Source organism: Manacus candei, unplaced genomic scaffold (assembly GCF_025592945.1).
Source record: "Manacus candei isolate 608988 ecotype Guabito, Panama unplaced genomic scaffold, ASM2559294v1 h1tg000103l, whole genome shotgun sequence".
Taxonomy (NCBI): domain Eukaryota; kingdom Metazoa; phylum Chordata; class Aves; order Passeriformes; family Pipridae; genus Manacus; species Manacus candei.
The window spans coordinates 794,723-811,215 of NW_026138151.1; the positions used below are offsets into that span (position 1 = coordinate 794,723).

At 39.9% G+C, this 16,493-nt stretch overlaps 1 protein-coding gene across 4 annotated transcripts in view; it reads left to right on the forward strand.

Annotated features, from left to right (window-relative positions):
• Positions 1–16,128, forward strand: part of ADGRD1 (adhesion G protein-coupled receptor D1) — a 136,882-nt gene extending 120,754 nt beyond the window's left edge. For all 4 annotated transcript variants that reach the window (XM_051769134.1, XM_051769135.1, XM_051769136.1 and 1 more), the window contains 4 exons: positions 10,864–10,990; positions 12,171–12,212; positions 12,975–13,067; positions 13,750–16,128. In XM_051769134.1, coding sequence (XP_051625094.1) covers positions 10,864–10,990; positions 12,171–12,212; positions 12,975–13,067; positions 13,750–13,845 — 358 coding nt within the window. In that variant the 3' untranslated portion in view covers positions 13,846–16,128. The remainder of the gene's footprint in view (positions 1–10,863; positions 10,991–12,170; positions 12,213–12,974; positions 13,068–13,749) is intronic.
• Positions 16,129–16,493: the final 365 nt, after the last annotated feature.

The following is a 16,493-nucleotide window of genomic DNA, read 5'->3' on the forward strand; positions in this document are numbered from 1 at the left end:
AGCCACCCTTCAGCTGTTTATCATCTTGTCTAGATGGGAATGTCTAGAAACCTCTGTTGTAATTATTGATCTGTGGTTGAATCAATTCCTTGATTCCAACCTATCAGTCCCTGCTGGATTCCAAGAGCAGTCTCTGCAGGTGTAATCTGTTCCCTACAGGAGCTGAGGGAACACTGTGTTCAGTTGGGGCCTTCTTAAGGCAAATCAGGATTTATACAGCATTTAATGAGGAAAAAACTCTCTGCTGGCCCCATACCTAAGATTGGATCACTCCTGATGAGTATTTTGCTGCATAAAAAGTGCCAGCTAGAGAGGAGTTGGGTCAAGGGTGTTGTTAACTGTGTGAGATTGAGACATCTGAAAACAGAGCAGGTGTGGTGTCACCCCAGTGTCCTCTTCCCTGCTGCCAGAGCTGTCTAAGGAATGGCTTGTCTTCTTTATCTTAGAATTATAACAGCAGAAACTTTCAGGTTTTAAAAATCTATAGCTTTGAAGTTCACATTAATTTGTTTTTTCTAAAAAAATGTCCCAGTTGTATTTAGTTTCCAGTTTTTTAATATCTGATTTGAAGCCTTGAAAATGCCTGGAGTGGGAGGAGGATAGTGCTCTGAGTCACAGCTTCATGCCTGGTACCAGAGTAACAATTAAATGCTGATCCTCCATCACGAAATGGCACAATTCCCTGTGAACAGCAATAACTTCAAGACCTTGCTAGAACTGCTTCATTTACATCCTCGGTCCAATTTATAACCCTGGAATTCTGTGTCAGCTTTATGCAGAATAATAAGAACAGATATTATAGTTATGGCACTGCAGAAGGTAAATGCTGATTTAAGCATGCACCTTGTGCAGAGTCCTGGGCAACCTGTAAATCACTGCCCAGGCTGGCACAGCCCTTAGCTAAGTGTGGTTTATATATTTTCCCTATAATGGCCTCTCAAAATAAAATTAAATAAATGAAAAATACAGGTAATTACAATAAAGAAAAAGTCCTATCTTAGAATCAAAATTACTTTAAAACTTTCAGGTACTCTCTCCAGGTCAGTAATAGAATGCCACTAATGATAGATATGCTACAGGTGTTTTGGAAATAGAAATGGGACATTATGCTCAATTCTTTTCAGCTGAAAAAGATGTGAGGCAGAAACATATTTTAGTGAAAGAAACTGAATAAAAAGCACTTTTCTTTTGGAGCAATACTAGAAATAATGAAAAAGTTAAGTGAGATGATAACTGAAAGCACAAGAACATGAGGAATAGTGAGATTTTGGAAGTGAATTGCTGTAACCACCCCAGGAAGGGCCATGTTCTTTAACTCTGCATAGTTTCTTATCCCAAATAAGTCTCCTGTAGCTTCTCCAGTTGCCCTCCCAAGTTAGCTGCCTTTTAATAATGCCATTTAATAATGATATTAAAAACTAGGGAATATGTGAATACAGTAGCAGAGCAAAGCAGCTCTGAGTGCCCTCATGTGAGTAGATGTAGTAATGATTCAGATCACTTGGTCAAAATGTGAGCAGCAATGAGACAGATGTGATAAATATGTGTGGAGCTGCATAAAGAAGCATTTCAGAAGTTATTTGTCTGAGCCCACAGTCCAGAATAAGACAATCAGCAAACTCTCAACTCAGAAATGAAAATAAATCAATATGTGACCACGGAGTCTATTTTTCATGTTCATGGTGTATATGGAACCCAGCCTTCCCCAGTGCAGCAAAATCTTAGTAAAGCAAAGGGCTTGAGATGGTTCCAAAAAGCCATGGAGGCAGAGGGACCAGTTCAGAGGCAGGGTGATTAAAGTGAACATCTCCCACTGATTAATGAAAGCAGCAGGATAGTGTTTGCAGTCACCCCGTGGAATTAAATTCTTAGAGTTTTACTTTGCACATCTTTTTTTCTCAAGAGCTTAAAGAAAAAGGTTTCTCTTCCAACACCCAAGCAGAAAATGAAGGACTCTAAAGTTTGCCTCAGCCAATGCACTTTTCACTTTTCTGTTCTTCCCAAACTGATTTCCTTTCTTGTACCAATCCTGATCTGCAAAGTGACCTCTCCTTGGGAATAATGAGGATACTTACACATAATGTGCCTTAAGCATCAACTGTGGCATTAATTTTGATAAACACTCTAAAGCCACATATTGCCTGCCTTCTTTAATACCAGTTTGATGAGAAACCAAGTTCCTCACGTTGCACCATGGCCTAGAGCTGGATGTTTTTGTGCAGTTTGAGTTGTCCTCCCAAGCAGCAGCTGCTGGCAGAACCCAGGGCAGTGACTGTAGCTGTGCTCCAGCAATCCTGGCAATCCTTTTTTTCTCCCCCCATTTGTACATTTGAGACGGACGATCAAGCAAGGACGTGGCTGTTTCTTTGCCACTGCTGCACTCAGAGCTCGTGTGAACCATCACACAGAAAATTGCTTTTCTTTCTCAGTTCATGGGCCCGACCTTGACAGCTTTGCCGTTCCTGGGGCCGTTGCCATGGAAATGGGAGAACGATCGTTCTGTTGATATTGTTGCATAATTAAGGGTCACTGAGGCTGTTCAGGTCAAGGGATCATTTTCAGAGTTCAGCTCCTCGGGGGGGGGGAGAACGTTACTCCACAGAAATTTTGTGCATGATTTGATGTGATTGTTACTTTGTCATCCTAAATTAAACCACGGGCCCCACTGACTTCAAGCTAAAAGCCAGAAATATTTGCCAAACCTACAGATTCCTGCAGGAGGCTGCTTTTTTTCTGGGTGTTCCCAGGCTACAGAACTACCAAGCTGTGGATTTCATTGCCACTTGTCTGCTAAAAATTTCCAAGTGGTTGTGTAATTGCCTCTGACCATTTTGAAATGTGTATAGAACACAATCACTTGTACTGGGAAAGGCTCTGGTGATGGATATTTAAGTCTCTGCAGGGTGTAACAAGCTCAGAAGGTTTTTCTCTTAAAAACCTTGACATTTCTACAAGAACAGTTTAAGAAAGGACAAATTGCAGCCTGTCCCATTTTTGATAGGCCATGTTTTCTAGATTATCAATAATTTTAATTGGTTGCCTCCAGTCTTTCCAAAGGACCAAACTTTTGAAAATCCAAACCCCAACATGATGCTCCAGCACAAACATCATCAGCACAGAGCACAAAGTGGGGGCTACTTCATCTTTTTAGCATATGATGTTCCTGGTTTGACATCCCAGAGTAAGGAAAAAAAAATCATAATGACTTTCCATCACTGACTGCAGCTTTATAAATCTTAAAAAACAGGTCTATAAACTGTGTTTCATTATAATTATAAATAATTAAACAAAGATGGCTCCATATTGACACCTAATTCTGTGCTTTGGACAACTCTTGAGATGTTTGGGGAAAAAAGGCTCCATCCACATTAGCCTTCTGGTTTGGAGAGCCACTATAGATGTTCATTGCCACACTGTTCTTTATTTTTGCCATACTTTAGTTTTGCACAGAGATTTTTGAAAGGTCTGTCTGCCTCTAGTTCCTGGCTCTTTGAGCAGGTCTATGCTTTTAACAGACCCTTTCTTTTTCCCTGTGTGTCCTTTCTGAACAATCTGTGCCCTTTCATATCAGTATTCCAGTCATGTGAATGCTTCCTCCAAATCTCCTGTTATGTAAGGAAAAGTGAACACTCTGAGGTCCTTTTCATAACTTCTGTAATTTGACAATCCCTCTTTTTTAGCACTGGGTCTGTCATCTTAGTTTACTGCCAGGAAAACAAAGATATTCCCCACATGATACAATAACTATAAAAAAGATTGAGATGGCTGTAAATAGAGCAATAAGACTAATTTTCATTATATTGTTTCAAGAAGACTTGCAGAGATTTAGCCATTTAAAAATAGTAAGAGCTGGGCTGATGCAGATTCATGGCTCACACTGACAACATACCTAGGGACAGAAAGCTGTCATGAGATGGAAGAAGTCCTGCACTGGGAGCTTGGAAAATGAATGAAACAATGGAGATTGTAGTGGAAGAAGTAATTAGGTGTAAATGTTGGAGGAAAAAGGTAGGTGACATCTTGCCTTCTCCACCTGGCACCCACAGGCCCTTTCAGACACTTCCATTGCCTCGTCCTTGAAAGAAAAACATAACGAGTTTTCTGGGAATAAACTGTTACAACAAATTCCTTCTCCTGGGCTCAGTCCAGTGCAGATCTGGGTACAATGTCCCTGTTAGAAGAAGGGGGAATTCTGAGGGATCAGACTTGTTCTCACACATGCAGAGTGTCCAGAGCACCACTGCCTGTGAATTTATTCTAAATGGTCGTACACAGAAGGGTTGGGATTGTTCTCAGCACACCTGCAGTGACTGTCTGACTGCAGATATTTGTGCTGCATGCTCCTTTAGCAGTTGCTATGGAAAAGGGAAAACATGTTCTCTTACACTGGGGCTCTTCCTGAGGTTCAAGTGATGCTTCAGGAAAAGCAGAGCTTGAGAGGAAGTGCAGAGACACGCATTGTTTTGATGATTAAAGCACAAATATGCAACAAGACTATTCATTAGCAGCTGGTCCCAGTCACCTTTTAAAAATGGTGACTTCACCAAGAACAGAGAAGCTTTTGGGTGTCTCTTGGGAATGAGTTTGTGTAGAGCTGGGTGTGCTGTGGCACAAAGCTGCTCAGTGCAGGTCTCCTCATCCAAACTCAGTTATTGACACTTCTTGGCTGCATATGGGACATCTTTCCACTGTGATAATAGGCTCTTATTTTCTTTGATGACTCAATGGCAAAGTTCAGTGGAAAATTAGCTCTTACCTTGGGCTTGGGGATGGAGAAGCAGAGAATGCTGTCTCAGCAGCAGTGCAGTGAGAGAATTAGCAACAAAAATGGTTGGAGAAAGGAACCGTAGAAAAATAATGGAAAAACCCCACTGCAAATCCAGTTCCTCTAGGGAAATCATAAACACTGAAAATTCGGCTTGCAAGGACATTATATTTTAATTCTTTATGTTTTTTTAATAGCTTACATTAAAGACAAGGAGAAGAACATGTTTTGGTTCAGTACTTATTGTTTTTTTTTTGGGGGGGGGAAGTATACTTTTTTTCTTTTGCAGTTTTAGAATCCAGAAGCAGTGGAGGTGACATGGGACTTGACCTCTGGGAGGCCTTAGCAAGGCATGGATTCCTAAATCCCTGGTTAGGTGCTTAAGTCAAAAGTCAGCACTGCCAGTCACTGGAATTGCCTTCTCAGTATTAAAATTCTTAAAGTAGCTCCATTTCTGGTCATGGACTTAATTTTTTCAGGCTTGATGGGGATTTGAAATGAGACTTGAATTTCAGTCCCTGCTCTACTGAATATTTAATATAAATTCAGAAATATTAATAAAGCAAGGATTAGGTAGGACTCTCCTCTCTCAGGGAGTGCCTGGTGACTAATCTGTGGAGTTCAGATATATTATATATTAACTATTTAATATAAGTGGAACAGGTTAAATAGGCGAGAATGAGCACCAAGCAGGGAGTCAAAATGCTTTTCTGGAAGGAAGGACACTGCACTCCCTTGGACAGAAGAGTGAGTGATTTGAGCCCAGACTCCAATATTCTGGGCAAATGCTGCACCTACCAAAGGCAGTTTTAAATTTTTGGGAAGGCCTGTGAGAGGTGACACTACTTTGGCTACATCTTCCTCACTGTGAGGGTCTGTGGTTGAGAGTGTACAGAAAAGGAGTAATGCCACCCCCCCTTCCACTCATGTGATAAAAATCAATCTGATTTAGTTGCTGTTGCAGCCTAAATTGCTTTTTTTGTAGCTACAATACTTTTGATTATCAAGGTCTTCCTGGGTTATAAATGGCACTCATGAGAAAGCAATGATCTGAAGTGACTGTGAATTTATAGTTCTTATTCAGTTTCACAGCATTACTTTGAAAGTGCAAATAACATTTGGGAAAATGGGAAATGGCCTCTGCAATTACCAGTAGCTTTGTCTTCTTTTTTTATTATTGTTTTTTTTTAATTTACAGCTGAGCCTAGAAATCACCCAAGATTAGGCAAGGAAACGTGTATGTGCTAATTAAAAGCCATTCCTTGTGCCATCAGCCTTTTTGTCCATACAGCCAAGACAAAGTGTAGGAGGAGAAGGAGGTAGAGCTATATTTGCAGGAGTTCATGAGCTTGGTGTCAGGAGCAGAAGTAATATCCATGCCTGTCCTTCCTAAGATGAGAGCTCTACCCGCTAGATCAAGATGTCTGGCAGAGTTCAGAGATTAATTTCTTTTAATGAAACGCCCCCACACCTCCTCTGATGTCACTTGGTGCAGTGTGGGGAGTAAATTGGTTGCTAAGTTCAAAATGGGCCTGAGGGATTTGACTCTGAGCCCGAGCTTTGGCTGCTCTGCTGAGCAGCTCACACCACCCTCGGTGCATTACTCTGCCAAGACTCCATTCTTCTCTTGAGGAGCACAAGGGACCTCATTCCTCTAAATTCCTGATGGTATCAGTGGCTGTGGATCAGCCCTGTGTTTTTATTGCTATTTAAATCCCTAAAAAATATGAGGTGTTACCAATATCCTTCCATCTGTCTGTTTGACATTGGTGACAACTCACCACCTAAACCTTCTTGGTGTTGGTTTTACTCCTTGGAGCAACGAAAGGAGCTCAAGAGAGCAAAGGGAGCAGCAGGACAGGGTGCTCTCATGGTCAGAGACCTGCTGTTCCTCTGACAAGGTGTGTGCTGAACTTGCATGAAAAACATTTCCATTCCCAGGCAGAATTGCTGCCTGTGGCTTCCCAGCAGCTCTCCAGCTTCCAGCTTAGAAATGGGTGAGTGCTGCTTGTAACGAATGGGAAACCCAAGCTAAATTCCATTTTTCCCAGGCATTAGTCCAAAATGTTATTTACTGGTCTGGGGATTTATTTATTTTATACGAAGCACAAAGGATATTGCTGGAAGTGACTTGTGAGGAGTTCAAGAAACAAGAGAGAAACTTCAGTTAAAAGACTTATTTGTCAAGTTATCAATTTTGGTGAATTGTGGTGAAGGATTTCTGCCTTTTTTTTTAGACAGCATTTCCTCCAATGATTACATAATCTTGGCTTATGGGTCTGAATTTAGTTCTTACTTCAACAGGCATCAGGGCTGAAAAGTGGATGTCAGAAATCTTAAAAGGATTAGTGCTCCACATAGAACCAATAAAATTGATTTGTGAATTAGGGGGCCCCCTTTACAGAAGTAATAAAGTTTTCTTTCTGCGAGGAGTGAAATTTCCTTCTTGTAAGCTGTCAGTGGAGTCGTTCTGCCTCGCTGTGAGGCATCGACAGAGTGCTCAGGGCAACAGCAGAAAAGGGCAGAGATTAACTAAGGGGAAGGGAGCAATCACAACTGAGCAGAGCTGTTCCACACCAATTGCAAATACAATAAAACTGGAAGGCCCGGCTGTGCTCTTGGAAAAACATCCCTGGTAACTTTAGTAACAGTGCAACGATTTTATATGATGTTGGTAATGAAAACACGTCTTGGAGGGGCTGGAACCTGCACTTCTCTCACGCGGGGGCTTCGACAGAGCCGTGATAATTGTCCAACTCGGAAAACTTCCCTTCCTCTGCTGATTGATTAGTGCACACTCCAGGATTTCAGCTGGAGGGAAATGCCTGGCTCTGGCTGAGCAAGATATACAGAAAACATCAAAATCCTGCACTGGAGTAAATGTTAAAAGAAAAGGAACTGAGAAAAAAAACCGGTCGAAGAAATTTGGAGGGGAAGATCTCTGATGAGCAGGGTTTACCTCTCAGGAATTAGAATTAAGCTGTAAGAAGAGGAAAAGGAAAGAGGGAAAGGAAAGAAAAACACTTTTTTTTTTTCAGCTGGAAAATGAAAGGGTGAGTGCATGTTAAATGGATAGCTTAGAAATTAATGGATAATGTATCTAAGGATATTTAAAAGACTCCACTCTGGCCCTCTGGAAGTGGGATTCCACTGTGAGTGCTGGGATTATGTATGGATTTACAAGGACCTGCCACATCTGAAGAGTAACCTCTGATGGCAGAGGATGTGGTGCTGTGCAGCACTAATTCATGGCTGCTGTTCAGCTTGGAAAAGCTTACAAATCTGAATAAGCTGTGCCAAAGTGGTTCTTGGTGAGCAGCACTTCAGAAGTCTCTGTGACCCAACCAAAGAGATTGTTGGTGTTGGGGCAGAGTGAGAATAACCCCGAACCATAAACTGAATTGATAGATAGGTCATGTACAGCTAATAATACCCCAAAGACTTTTTCATATACTCTAGATATAAAAATTTATTCAGACTCAAAGTATTTTTGTGTTTTCCAGAGGTTGTCCAAGTAATAACAGGCATATGCTTAAATATATATATGTATATAGGCAAGATAAAACAATAGAAAGGAGAAAAGAAATCTTTTGTGCTGGTTTTGCTTTGTTACAAATTAATTAATAGGACTGATCCTTCAGTGTATTTAGGTGCAGAGAGACAAAAAACTCACCTAATTTGGTGTTGTTGGACTGCAGAAGAGTGACAATATCTGAGCTTTTAAAAGTGTATGTGAGAAACAGGTTGTTGAGTTCCTTCTGATTTCAAAGGCCAGAGCATGAGAACAAGCACACAGCAGAAATTTGGAGGGTCCTTTCTAAAGCAGTGGCCATTCTGTCTTCTGACACATTTGGGCACAAGGACAAAGAAAGATTTTAGCAGGGTTTTTGAAGTCCTGGTGGGGCTGAACCTCAGTATCTGCAAAGTAAGACCTGCCCCTGCCCCAAATTATTGCTTCTTCATGTCACCCATTTTATAGACTCAAGTGATGCTAGTGACTTTTTTTTAAGTTGCACAGCTTAAGTCATGCATGGAGAAGTATTCCTTCTCCAAAAACAACATCTATTTGATTGTGCTCTATATCTTAGTGTACTAGAACTAATCTGCTAAAATATTCATGTGGAAAAGAAAAATGGGAATAAGAAAAAAAATAAAGTATGTGCAGAGTGTCAGAATTAATGTACTTAGTGGAATATTAACTTTAGTATTTCTAAGATTTTTTAACCTTGCTGCCTTAATGGTGTTCTGACACAGCATTTTACAGTCAGTATTTTTCTTTTTTAAAGTTCAAAGATAAAAAGAAAGAAGGGTGGGAAGGGGAGGGGTAAGTGGAAGAAAATAAAAGAGCACCATAAACAACAGAGCTGAGTCCTTTGATTGGTGACTAAAGCTCATAAATGCCTTGAATGAATAAAGTCATATGTAGGATGAAATTCAGAGCATGTAAGCATAGAAAGTTATGCAATAATTAGGAAAAAAACTAATGAGATTTAAGTGAATCATATGCAGAGCTGACCCTTAGACAGTCTTAAATGAATTTCATCCTCACATGGCTGCTCCTCTAAATGAGTGTGCATGAAACATTAATACTTCTGCGAGGAAAATCCCATGTCTGTATTCTATTTTCATTTTTAGCTGTGAATTTCTACTGCACATGTGCTGAACTCTGGGCTTAGTAGTGAGCAGTCTTTATTAATACATGATTTTTAAAAGTATATGAGACATTTGTGATGTTAAAGGCCTCTAAAAATCCACTCTGTAAGAATGGGTTTGAAAATATTGGAATTGAGGGCCTGACTCTATTCTGCCCCCAACTACAAATTAGAGATGAAGCTTTTTATGCTCTGACTCAAAAACAAGTATTTGGAAACACTTTTGGCAACAAACCAGCTGGGGAAAATTATATTCCAAACTGAAAAATACATAAAAGTGGCGAGTGTGAGAATAAAAGAAAGAAGAAGAAGAAATCAGGGTGGTTTGCAATGCAGACAGTTTTACAAGTGTAGCTGTGTTGGGCACACCAATCCCTGCTGGATTAGAGCAGAAAATGGATGCAGGTGTTTCCCACACCTCTGCTGCAGGGTCCTGATCTCTAGGGGAGGTTTGGTTGCCCCTAATTCCTCTTGCAGATGAAGGAAGTGGAAAGTGATTCTTTGGTGTTTAATGGAGACAGCTACAAATACACTGGGGAGACCTCACTGTGACCTCACAATTCTGAGCCCAAAGCCTTTATTTTCTCTGTGGTTCCCTTTGTTTAGTCTTTATATAAAATCTGCTCCACCGAATTCGGCTGCTGCAGAAAACTTTCTGTGATTGTTTAATTCTCTGATATACTACAACTCAATTCATCTTCCACCGTAACAAACACCCTGTACATAATAAACACCCTGTACATAACTCATTAAGGCAAAACCAAAAATCCCTCTTATATTCTCAGTGCTATTAACTTTTCAGCTGTCATACTACCTTCCATTGAAATTCTGCCAAGTTCCTCCAGACTAAGCAGGGTGAACATATATCAGTAGGGATCTCCAAGAAACACAAGCTATTTAAATATTTGATGTACTTTTCTCTGAATCAACTCTGAACAAGGCAGGGTGGTAGCAGAATAATGCTGAGGTGTTAGAGGATTTGCATTTGGCAGAGTTACATGTTTATTCCCATTTGTGGTGATTAAAAATCCCAAACCACTTTCTGTAAGGGAAATACCATGTTTTCTTGACTCAACTGTATACTAAGCATATATAGTTTGGATGTACTATACAGTGGGTTTCGTTTTTCCAGTTTCTGGCCTCTACTTTTGACTCTTACAATTGACTCCTCACTGATAAAATGATATTTCACTGTAAACTGAAGATATTTCAATAGTTTTAGGACCATCTCTGCATCTCTTCCCCTGCACCCTCAGTCATTGACTCCCCATCTATATCCATCCCATGTGATACCAAGATTCTGTTATCTCCATTTCCATAGATGAAAAATAATTGAAAGGCTTGCCCATGAAAAGAATTCCATGGCAAAGAGAGTTACACACATTGTGGGGGCTGAAATCTGTTTAACTGTCTCCCCACCTTGGCTGTTCTCGTTCTCTCTTTCAGACTGACAGCTAAAGCCGTCGCTGTTCTCTTACCAATCTTGGGAAGCTCGTGGATCTTTGGGATTTTGGCTGTCAATGCCCACACATTAGTATTTCAGTATATATTTGCTGTTTTCAATTCACTACAAGTAAGTACCTGGTGGGAAGGTTTCTGGCTACAGAACTGGTGCCGAGATCCAGCTAAATAGATCATTAGTAACATTTTCAAATGCTTGTGCTTATTGCATTTTTTTTTTCCTGTGTTTTCCTTCCTCTGTCTTTTAAGCCTGTGTTGACCACACAGTGCTGGCAATAGCTTGTCTCTGAACAGAACTTGTATCCATCCCACTCCTCAGTGTTTCCAGTAGCAATAATTAAATAAATGAGACAGCGAGCTTGAGAAATGAAATCCATTCTTCCTGGGCCATGTACCACGGGCAGGATTCTTCAGCAGAGATACCAGGCCATTTTTTCACTGTCAATTTAAGGCCTCGTTACTGAGACTGAATGAAAGTGAACAGAAGTTTGTGGGGAAGATCAAAAGTGGAGCTATTCCATGTGCTGCACGTGGCTCTTGTATGCAGACAACTAGACCCTCATCTTCCTGGTGCACCAAACCAGAAAAATAGCTCTGTCCAAGAAGGAATATAAACATCTGCTTAGCTTTAAGCAGACATTTCAGTAGAGGTCTAAACCTATAGGTGTGTTACAGTTCTTTCCCAAATAATAATTACAAAGAGGAATCAAAAATAAACTCCTGTAAATCCCCTTTTTGTCTCATGGACACAAAAAGAGTGAAACGGGGTTCTGCTCATGAGCTGATAAGAAAAGTTCCGATTTTCATCCAAAATAACAAAAAAAAAAAAGTTTGGCTGAATACTCCCCCCCAAAAATATAGAATTATTCTGGGAGGAAAAGAGGATGGGACTTTTTCACTTTACATTGGACAAAAAGCAAACTTCTGCTTTGAAAATTTTCCTAGTGCTTTTTTAGTGTGGAAAATACTGAGCTGGTGTTTCCCTCTGCCTTGGTCTTCACAAGCACGAAAAAAAGTTCTCGTTTCATGAAAACGGAATTCCTGCCTATTTTCAGCCAGATTTTTCCTTTAGTACTGCAAGTTTTTAGGAGGTGCTTTCTTACAGGAAGAGTTCCAGACAAGCCTCATAGTTACCTAATGCTGCAGGTCTCTGAGGTGTCACTCGGGGCACAGTTTAGTGCACTCTGTGATATTTATAGATCTCCAGCTACCCAATAGCTGCTGTGTATGACATTGGTGGATTTGATTCTTCACAGCCAGACCTCACCCTTCTCCCTTTTATCTGTTTCCAGGGATTTTTCATGTTCCTGTTTCACTGTCTTCTGAACTCAGAGGTATGTAACCAAATGGTGTCAACAAATTTAGTGTTAACGAATTTGGTGTTAATAACTTGAAAGAATGTAAGTGCAGAACTAGAACAGACTCCCCATTATTGTTGTCTACTCTGTCACTGATTGCCTTTTAATTAATACATGACTGTTAGTGGCTTTGTAACTCCCGGCATTTTGGCCCGTGCTTGACATTTGTTTTAATTAGCATTTAAGAAAGGTTTGAAACAAATAAAAAGGATAAGAGCCGCTGAAAACAGTATAGGGGCATTTCATGAAATCATTCAAACCAGGACTGCAAATGCTGGGAATGTATCTTTATATGCACTGCAGTTTGGGGTTTTTTTTTACTTTTATTATTTTTCGTTATTTTTTTTTAATGAGATGAATGGTAGCAGTCACATCTCAGAAAAGTAAAGTTAAATTTTAAAATAAGACCATAAATATAAATAAAAGTGTATAATAATAAATAATAATTGTACTATATAAATAATTATATAAATTATATACATAATTTATATAATTATTTATATATATTATTTTTATATATTATTTATATATAAATATATACTTGTATATTTATATATTTTTATATATATATAATTTATATATTTTATTTATATAATTTATATTGTGTCTTGTTAATTAGCACAGTGACGCTGATGTGGAGGAAGGATAACAGGGAAATGATTGTAGGCTCCCCCTGTGAAAATGAACATAACTTTTTCAAAGGAAATCTTCTACCTGGTTTCACTTTTCCCCCCACAGGTCAGAGCTGCCTTTAAGCACAAAACCAAGGTCTGGTCCCTCACCAGTAGTTCCACTCGCAACATCAATGTGAAACCCTTCAATTCAGACATTGTGAGTATTCCTCCTTTCCTCCCCCCCCCCTTTTAATTTAAAAGTGTTCCCCATTAAATTCTCTTGGAAAGAACAGGACGTGAGAAGGCAAATGGGTATTTTTAGTCCTAACCTAGTGCATCCTGTAGACAGGTGGAATCAGCAAGCATTAAGTTGCAGCTGCAATACCCGTTTTGAAAGCAAAGGACAAAATTCTGCTTTCTGGTAAACTATCAAATAAAAGGAAACAGGGGTTTATGAACCCTGGAGTATAATTTGTGAACTCTGGAGTTCAATCAGATCATTCCCACCAATTGTAATGGACTTTTGCATTCCAGCAGTGTATTGCTCTGATGATGATGATGATGGCTTTTTGATAGGGCATCCTTACATTTAAACCTGAGGGATGAACTCTTAAGGCAACAGGTAAATATGCTTTTATCCCTTTCCTTAAATTGCCTAGAGGCAAAAGACATTTGTTTTTATGAAGAGCCAGACACCTGAAGTGATAGATATTATTAAGTTATCGTTGCCAATCACCTTAGATCCTGGCAATAACTGCTTAAGAATCCTATATGGCATATGCTCCCAAGCCCCTGTGACAACACTGTAATGCAAAGAGATGCTTTCAAAGCTGTTATTTCATCTGGGCAAGAGTGGTCTGGAGAAATAAATCTATTTTCTGTACTATTTTGCTTTCCAGATGACTGGGAACAGGCCAGGCACAACCCCCACCAAGCTGAACACCTGGGATAAAAGCACCAACTCAGCCAACCGTGTTGATTTATCAGCAGTGTGACAGTGACAGCAGCTCCTCGGAGAAAATCAAGCCATACATTCAGGACCTCTGACACCGTGTCCACCAGCTTTTTCTCACTGTTTGTAACAGTAGAAAACTGCCTTTTTTTTTTTTTATAATCACTGCCTAATAAATTGGGAATTGCCATGTTGTTTTGTCGAGTAAATAGCCCTCATCTGCTTGCCTTCAGAACTGTAGCACATTCTACCACTTGGCTCTGAGCAATACCTGCAAAAATAACCAGCACAAATATACACTGGATGGTTTTGTCAGCAATGATGAAAACACTAGGTATGCAAAAAGGGCTTATTGCTCTCTGAATCATTCCAGCTCCCAGGACTGAGGAAAGGCAACCTCTGGAAAGATGGATTTTTATGCCCTCAAATGAAATGCTTCCCATTGGGGTGTTGTAATGGGGCTATTCCGGGCTCGCTGTGCTCTCTCTGTTTACATTTATGACCTTACAGAATCTGGTTATTGAAGTGCAGTTTATTCAAAATAGTATGGTGATTAATTTAAATGCTACAGGGAAGCCAGGACTCGAGGGAGAAGCAGGTTCCAGCTACTCCACTCCCAGTGTGGGCATGGATTAGCAGGGCTAATACACACATATTAGCTGTATGCACATAAAGAGCACACGTAACATGTAAATCTCCTGTATGTGGTCCATTAGTATTTTAGATCTTCCTGTTGGCACCTGTTCTATCAGAGGCAGAAATGGCTAAGGTTGTCCTCTAGCAGCCCAGAACCTCTGTATTGCTGATTTGTGTCTGCTGACATGTCTCAATACAAATTATTCCACTGCTTTGCCTGGAGCCTTGGGATGCAATCAACAGCTGTCCATCAAGTGCATTTCTTAAACTCTCTGCAGCTTTTAGAAATCAAAACCTGGCACTGTGACTTATCTTTCTGCTTTTACTGGTCCTTTCAAGACACTGAATTCCTACCACGAAGATGAAACACAATGATACACTGTGAAGACAGCCAGCCTACAAATAAGTCTATGTATTGTTACCTACAGACAGCTTTTAAATAAGTCTCTGCAGTCCCTTCTGTGGTTTTAAACTCTGCTCAGCACTTAATAGCTGCTGTTTTAGTACTGCTGTGAAGCACCTCTAAGGAGAAAAAATACTGTTTGTTTAGAGCAGTGTTTTGTAGGTTCTCAGAGTGGTGTTTGGAGCACAAGAGAGTTCGATCTCGCTGTGCCAACCAGGCACCTTCCCAGCTGGAGGAAAGCAGAGTTTAAGTCCTGGGGCTGGTCAGAGTCCCTGAGTATGTGCCTTGCTCTAGGACTTAGCAGCCAGGGTCTCCAGAACAATTTCCAAAGATGAGATCCCCTCCCCTTGTCTCCTTATCCCCAGCTCTTCCCTGTTTGCTCTCCCCATAACAGACTGGGTATACTGGTTTGCAGGAATCACCAAGGTAATTAGCTTTCCTAATACACTGAGCTATCAAAGTACTACAACAAGCAGAAAATATGCAAATCTTCAGCCTCACGTTTTGCTAAGAGGTTTTGTGATTATTTTTTTTTTACCTTAATTAAATGTTTGTATCTTCAGCAGCTCAGACCGTTTCTGGTCCCAGTGAATCCAGCCAGATATCTGTTACTGATTTCCAAGAGAACAGGTATTTAAGTCCTAATGTGCAGAGTGGAAATTTTCTGCTAGATAGTAAATTTATCAAAAATAAAATAAAATTAAAATGATCTTTAGGGAACAGGAAACATCCATCTGCTGGGACTGAATGTAGTGAAGTGTTTAATCCAAAAGGCGTGGAATTGAAAGTTTAGAGAAACTTAATGCATTTCATTTCTGTTTGATCCCAAATTAAGTTTTGTTCATGTTTCCTTCCTACACTAAGAAAAATTATCTCTTTTAGTTTGGACCAACCTTTTCTCCCCTTTCCCCTTCCTGGCCAAGAATTTTTGGTGTGGTCCCCAAACTGAAACTCCAGACCCCACCCAAGTTAGTTTGGGACTACAAATTAAAACATTCTAAAGAAATTATCTTATTTGCACCAGATCTATGCTGGATTTCTGCAGCTGGAACAGAGCAGAATGTGGCATAGTGCATATCACACATATACATGCATGAAATATATAGGCTTTAATCTCGTGTTTCCTAATGCTAAATAACTCCAATTGTTGAGAACTAACTCCAAATGGAGGGTCAGTAAAAGCTAAATATGTAAATGGCTGTGTGTTTATTTTGGCTTTTGTGTATGGCTTTTTCCTGCCTTTTCTGCATTACTGTGCAAATATATGGGCTTTTTGTGGCCTGAAAATATTTTTTTTGCCCCAAAAGACACAGTGGATGGAGCCCTTGGAATGTATGGAGGAGATTGTAACAGAACAGTACTGTGACAACAGAGTTCAGAGTTTGTATTGTGTGCAGACAACATATTTAAGCATAGTTTTTATACTGGAGCATATGAGCTTTTTTACTGTGGGTCTGATTTTTTGGTTTGGTTTTGATTTCTTTACACTGTGACCAGAGATATAGATTGAAACCTTCCTTGATCATTTCTCTTCTGATCATTGTATCATAGCACAAACAGTTCCGTGAGTGAACCAGACAAGATATAAAAGATTTTTTAAAAAAAAATCTTAATTTTAAGAGTATTCCCCTCTAGACAATTTTCATTGCCTG